Raw genomic sequence first — 4,674 nt, 5'->3', positions numbered from 1 at the left:
GTGTGAGTGTGAGTGTGTGTGTGTGTGTGTGTGTGTGTGAGTGTGTGAGTGTGTGTGTGTGTGTGTGTGTGTGAGTGTGTACGTCCTGCTCTCTTCCTCCTCTAACCTGCCTCTTCCCCATGCCAGGCCCTGGAGAGTGAGTTCGTGTCATGCCAGCTGCACCAGTGGATTGACCTCATCTTCGGCTACAAGCAACGCGGCCCCGAGGCCGTGCGTGCCCTCAACGTCTTCCCCCACCTGACCTACGAGGGCTCCATCAGCCTCGACAGCCTTGCGGCTGACCCCCTCCTCCGCGAGGTATGCAGCCGTCACGCCCACCGTCGTCTACTCAGCTGTCGCATTTCTGAAAGTCGTCGCTAGCACGACTCGTCGAACCTGCATCCATCACCACCCTGAAACTGACACACTGCCATGGGTGCAGGCCGTGTAGGTATAGCACATAGGCATATAGGCTTCACACGTGACGTTCCCCTTCCTCACGTGGTCTTAACAGCATCACCCGATCCGGCCCCCGAAAGTTTCTCCCGAACTTGCCGAACGTGTTGCGCTGCGTTGTTTGGCATCAGCAGTAACCACTGGCAAGGCCCACCTTGTTGCTCCAGAGCTGGAAGTCTGGCGTGGATGAACCGTGTGCCCGGAGCACTGCGTGGGAGAGACAGCCAGTGCGTGTCACGCACGTCTCCCCATGCAAATATGCCCTGCAGGGGAGACAGGACCAGCCTGCTGACTCCTCCGCCTCACGTCCGCACGTTCTAGCGTAGCCCTGATGGGCCGATCACCTCGACACGGAGGACCTCGCGGCAGTCGCCAGGCTACAGCTCCGGGACTAACGCCGATACTGCTGCATGCTTGGTTATCGTAGTCTTTCGATCACAGGGAGAGTGTAGGAAAAAAAAAGAAGCTGGAGGCAGGTGTTTTTCTGGATCAATTCTGCTTTTTGCTTTTTGCAACACGACGATGAAGTGAGAAGTCTGATCCTGGATCTGCCCTGCTACGTTTTTATTTCCTGCTGTTTCCAAGCACTTTCACAGGACCCACTTAGTAATATGTGTAATACAGCATGTGTGTATATGAGTGTGTAATACAGCATGTGTGTATATGAGTGTGTAATACAGCATGTGTGTATATCAGTGTGTAATACAGCATGTGTGTATATGAGTGTGTGATACAGCATGTGTCTATATGAGTGTGTGATATAACGTGTGTATATGAGTGTGTAAAACAGCATGTGTGTATATGAGTGTGTGATATAATGTGTTGTATATGAGTGTGTAATATAACGTGTGTATATGAGTGTAATAGAGCATGTGTGTATATGAGTGTGTGATATAACGTGTATATGAGTGTGTAATACAGCATGTGTGTATATGAGTGTGTGATATAACAAGTGTATGAGTGTGTAATATAACGTGTGTATATGAGTGTGTAATATGTGTTGTATCCCCACATGACCCTTATTGTTTCTGTATGATAATCTCATTTCTTTTTTCTAATCTGGTCTTTTAACTCTAAGTGGATTTTTTCCAGTACTCCATATGTATGGATCAGTGGGATCAATATTTTCAGCCTTGGTTGAAGTTTTGTTTTTTTGTTGCTGTGTTTTAATGCAGCTTAATTGTGTTAGTGAATGTGATTCAAAGACAGTAGCAGCTGGTAGGCAGAGAGCCCACTACCCCACCCACTACCCCACCCACTACCTCACCCACTACCCCACCCACTACCCCACCTCCGCTCTTTCTCTCTCCCTCTCTCACATTTTTGCTTTCTTTCCCCCACACTCCTTCCTCTCTCCATTGCTTTTTCTTTCATTCTCTCTCCCTCTCTCTCTCTCTCTCTCTCTCTCTCTCTCTCTCTCTCTCTCTCTCTCTCTCTCTCTCTCTCTCTCTCCCTCTCTCTCTCTCTCTCTCTCTCTCTCTCCCTCTCTCTCTCTCTCTCTCTCTCTCTCTCTCTCTCCTCTGCCTCACTCTCCCTCACTCCCTGTGATACCCACCATCTGCTGTCTGCAAAACAAGTCATTTATATACTGTCACTTCCAGGACTGCCTTTATTTGTCAAGTGACCACTATGCAAATCACTCACCGAGCAGGGGGGCTAATTATCCGACAGTATGGAGAAAGCTTAGCTTTTCATCATACTGTGCTACTTTACAGACAATATGGCAATTATCTTTGTTTCAGCTCACCCACTTTTTCTCAGGCCCTGCACCATCCTGAGTGCAGTAATTCACTTTTATTTGTCAATTGAGGACCCTGCGATTGGAATCGCTTTTATGTTAGTTCAGCTGATTTGTTTCATGGCACGTAAAAAAATAATATCGGACAAGTTGGACTAATAATTAATTCAGTTGTTACTTGAACATTAACTCAAAATAACATAAACTTAAAAATCGAACTCAATATTAACTTCAAAATCCAGCAACATTCTTGAAGGAGCAATCATCATGTTTTCCTGTGAAATTCAGACCTATTTTGAGGTCACATCAACCACAGCCTGCCTGCTGGTATACCCAGACTGTGCCAAGACCATGAAGCTGTGTTGGGACCTACAGACTGTGCCAGGACCACGAGGCTGTGCTGGTCCCTCCAGACTGTGCCAAGACCACTAGGCTGTGTTGGGACATCTAGACTATGCAGGTACCTCCAGACTGTGCTGGGACCTCCAGGCTGTGCCAAGACCACTAGGCTGTGTTGGGACCTCTAGATTATGCAGGTACCTCCAGACTGTGCTGGGACCTCCAGGCTGTGCCAAGACCACTAGGCTTTGCCGGAACCACCACGCAATCGATCCATTCCCTCCTGACATGAATTGCTGCAGTAACAGCATACGAATGTGGCCATATTGACCAGGTGCCGATTGCTCATGTCAGTGTGCTCCTGGAAGGCTGTCAGCATCTGCATAAATGCGCATCAACTGAAGAGGCCAGGAAAGCCATAGCAGCAAGTCATACTGGTACTGGAGTGACGTGCAGATGTTCTCGTAACACGACGGCTCGCGCCACACGTGCTCATCACCGCTCACGTGTTCAAAACCGCTATCCTGTGCACAAACGTGAGCAGCTGAACACAGACCCGAGGCTTCAAACTCAGGATGAAAAATGAAAGCACACGTTTGTCGGAGCTGGGAAGACATTCCGTGTAGCCTGCCTTTGTGATGAAGGGAGGCCTAGCTGTAGTGACCCCGAGGACCCCCGTGGGACGCCGCAGGTCATGGCGCATCACGTGGCATAGGTACTGTGTTGAGCCGATGCCCGACTGACACTCTGGTCACGTGCGGGGTGACCGTACGACTTTGTTTTCCTTGCATTTGTGTTTCTCCGCAAAGGGCTTTCGACTGACATGACGTGTTCTTGTCCTTTATTAGTGGAGCGCCCGACTACCAACCCGACTCTTTCACCTTGTCAAACGTGTATTCCCTCCAGCGTTCCTTGGCTGGGAATCAGTGCAGTGATCTAAAAAAAAAAGGCTCCTCACAAGAAGCGGGTTGTACCACGCTGCATCATAGTCTGATTCCAAACACAATTACACCCCAAGGCCCTATACTGTAAAATGTATTGTCCAATCCTGAATGAATTAGGGTATACGTTAATCCACGCCCAAGGCTGTTGAGTCAGGAATTATGACTACTAGGAATTTAAGACAAAAAATCTCCTGATTGCAAAGTCTGAAGAATTCCTACCTGCTAAGAATAAGGATAAGCATAAATGCAGGTTAATCGGGCGTTTTCCCACGCTCGACTTTAGGAAACAAAGCAAAAAGGAGTGGGATTGGTGACTGCTGTATGTAGTCAGCATTGCATTAGTGGTTTGCTGTTTATAGCCAAAGTGCATCCTGATTTCAGCCATGCTAGTGGAACACTGCACACAGTGCCTGGGTCTGAGTGCAGCGGGACTTTCAGCGTCTTCTGATGGGACGCACCCTAAAGAAGAACCCCGAGATACGTCTTCATCTTGAAGGGACATGTCTTCATGTTCTCGACCTGCTTCAGTGTAACCCCAAAGACCTCAGTGCTTATTCACGAGCTTCAGCTCTGCCCGTGAGTGGGCAATGGCGTTTGCACAAATGAAAATTACACTGGCCATATTTTTTTAATAATTAATTCAGTTATTAAACAAATAGTATTACCTGAAACCCTCTTCTAAATCCAAGAACATTCTTGAAGGAGAAATCATTACACCACTTACGGTGGGAGACAGAAAGCGGATGGGCTCAGGTTTTTACAGTGCCAACAGTCCTCTGCTGTTGTTGTCTGTACGAGAACTAGGTCAGGAAACGCACACGGGTTCATCCATGAGCCCTGCCGTCTGCGCGAGGCCAGAGATTACCGAGGGTGAACGACGTCTCGCAAGTTATGGGGGACACTGAGCATGCTCAGTCAGGACCGAGGCTTGTGGACAAGTCAAGATGTCTCTCTTATCATCCACAACGAGGGCCGGCTCGGTGTGGATTAAAGTAATTAACTGCCAGCGACATGTCCCAGATTCCTGCTGCAGATAGCAGCTGTCCTTAGTCCTTCAGAAGTGCGATGACGGGAGTATTGGCGCGCGTGATGACGAAACGTGACAGGCCGAAGGATGCAGACTGCAGATTGTCTCCGGGTCCGTCGGGTTTTCCGAGGGTGTCGCTCTGGAGTCTGGCCGTCTGGAGAAAACATGGCCTTCCCTCTCGCGTTACACGG

At 48.8% G+C, this 4,674-nt stretch overlaps 1 protein-coding gene across 1 annotated transcript in view; it reads left to right on the top strand.

The window, feature by feature from the left end:
- The window catches only part of LOC145656076 (neurobeachin-like), an 11,057-nt gene extending 9,275 nt beyond the window's left edge, over nucleotides 1–1,782 (top strand). The window contains exon 5 of the mRNA XM_081709492.1: nucleotides 127–1,782. Coding sequence (XP_081565618.1) covers nucleotides 127–360 — 234 coding nt within the window. The 3' untranslated portion in view covers nucleotides 361–1,782. The remainder of the gene's footprint in view (nucleotides 1–126) is intronic.
- Nucleotides 1,783–4,674: the final 2,892 nt, after the last annotated feature.

This window comes from Electrophorus electricus, unplaced genomic scaffold (assembly GCF_041902795.1).
Source record: "Electrophorus electricus isolate QZ-2024a unplaced genomic scaffold, ASM4190279v1 Scaffold444, whole genome shotgun sequence".
NCBI lineage: Eukaryota > Metazoa > Chordata > Actinopteri > Gymnotiformes > Gymnotidae > Electrophorus > Electrophorus electricus.
The sequence above is the reverse complement of the archived record's forward strand: the minus strand, read 5'-3'. Positions and strand labels throughout refer to the sequence as shown.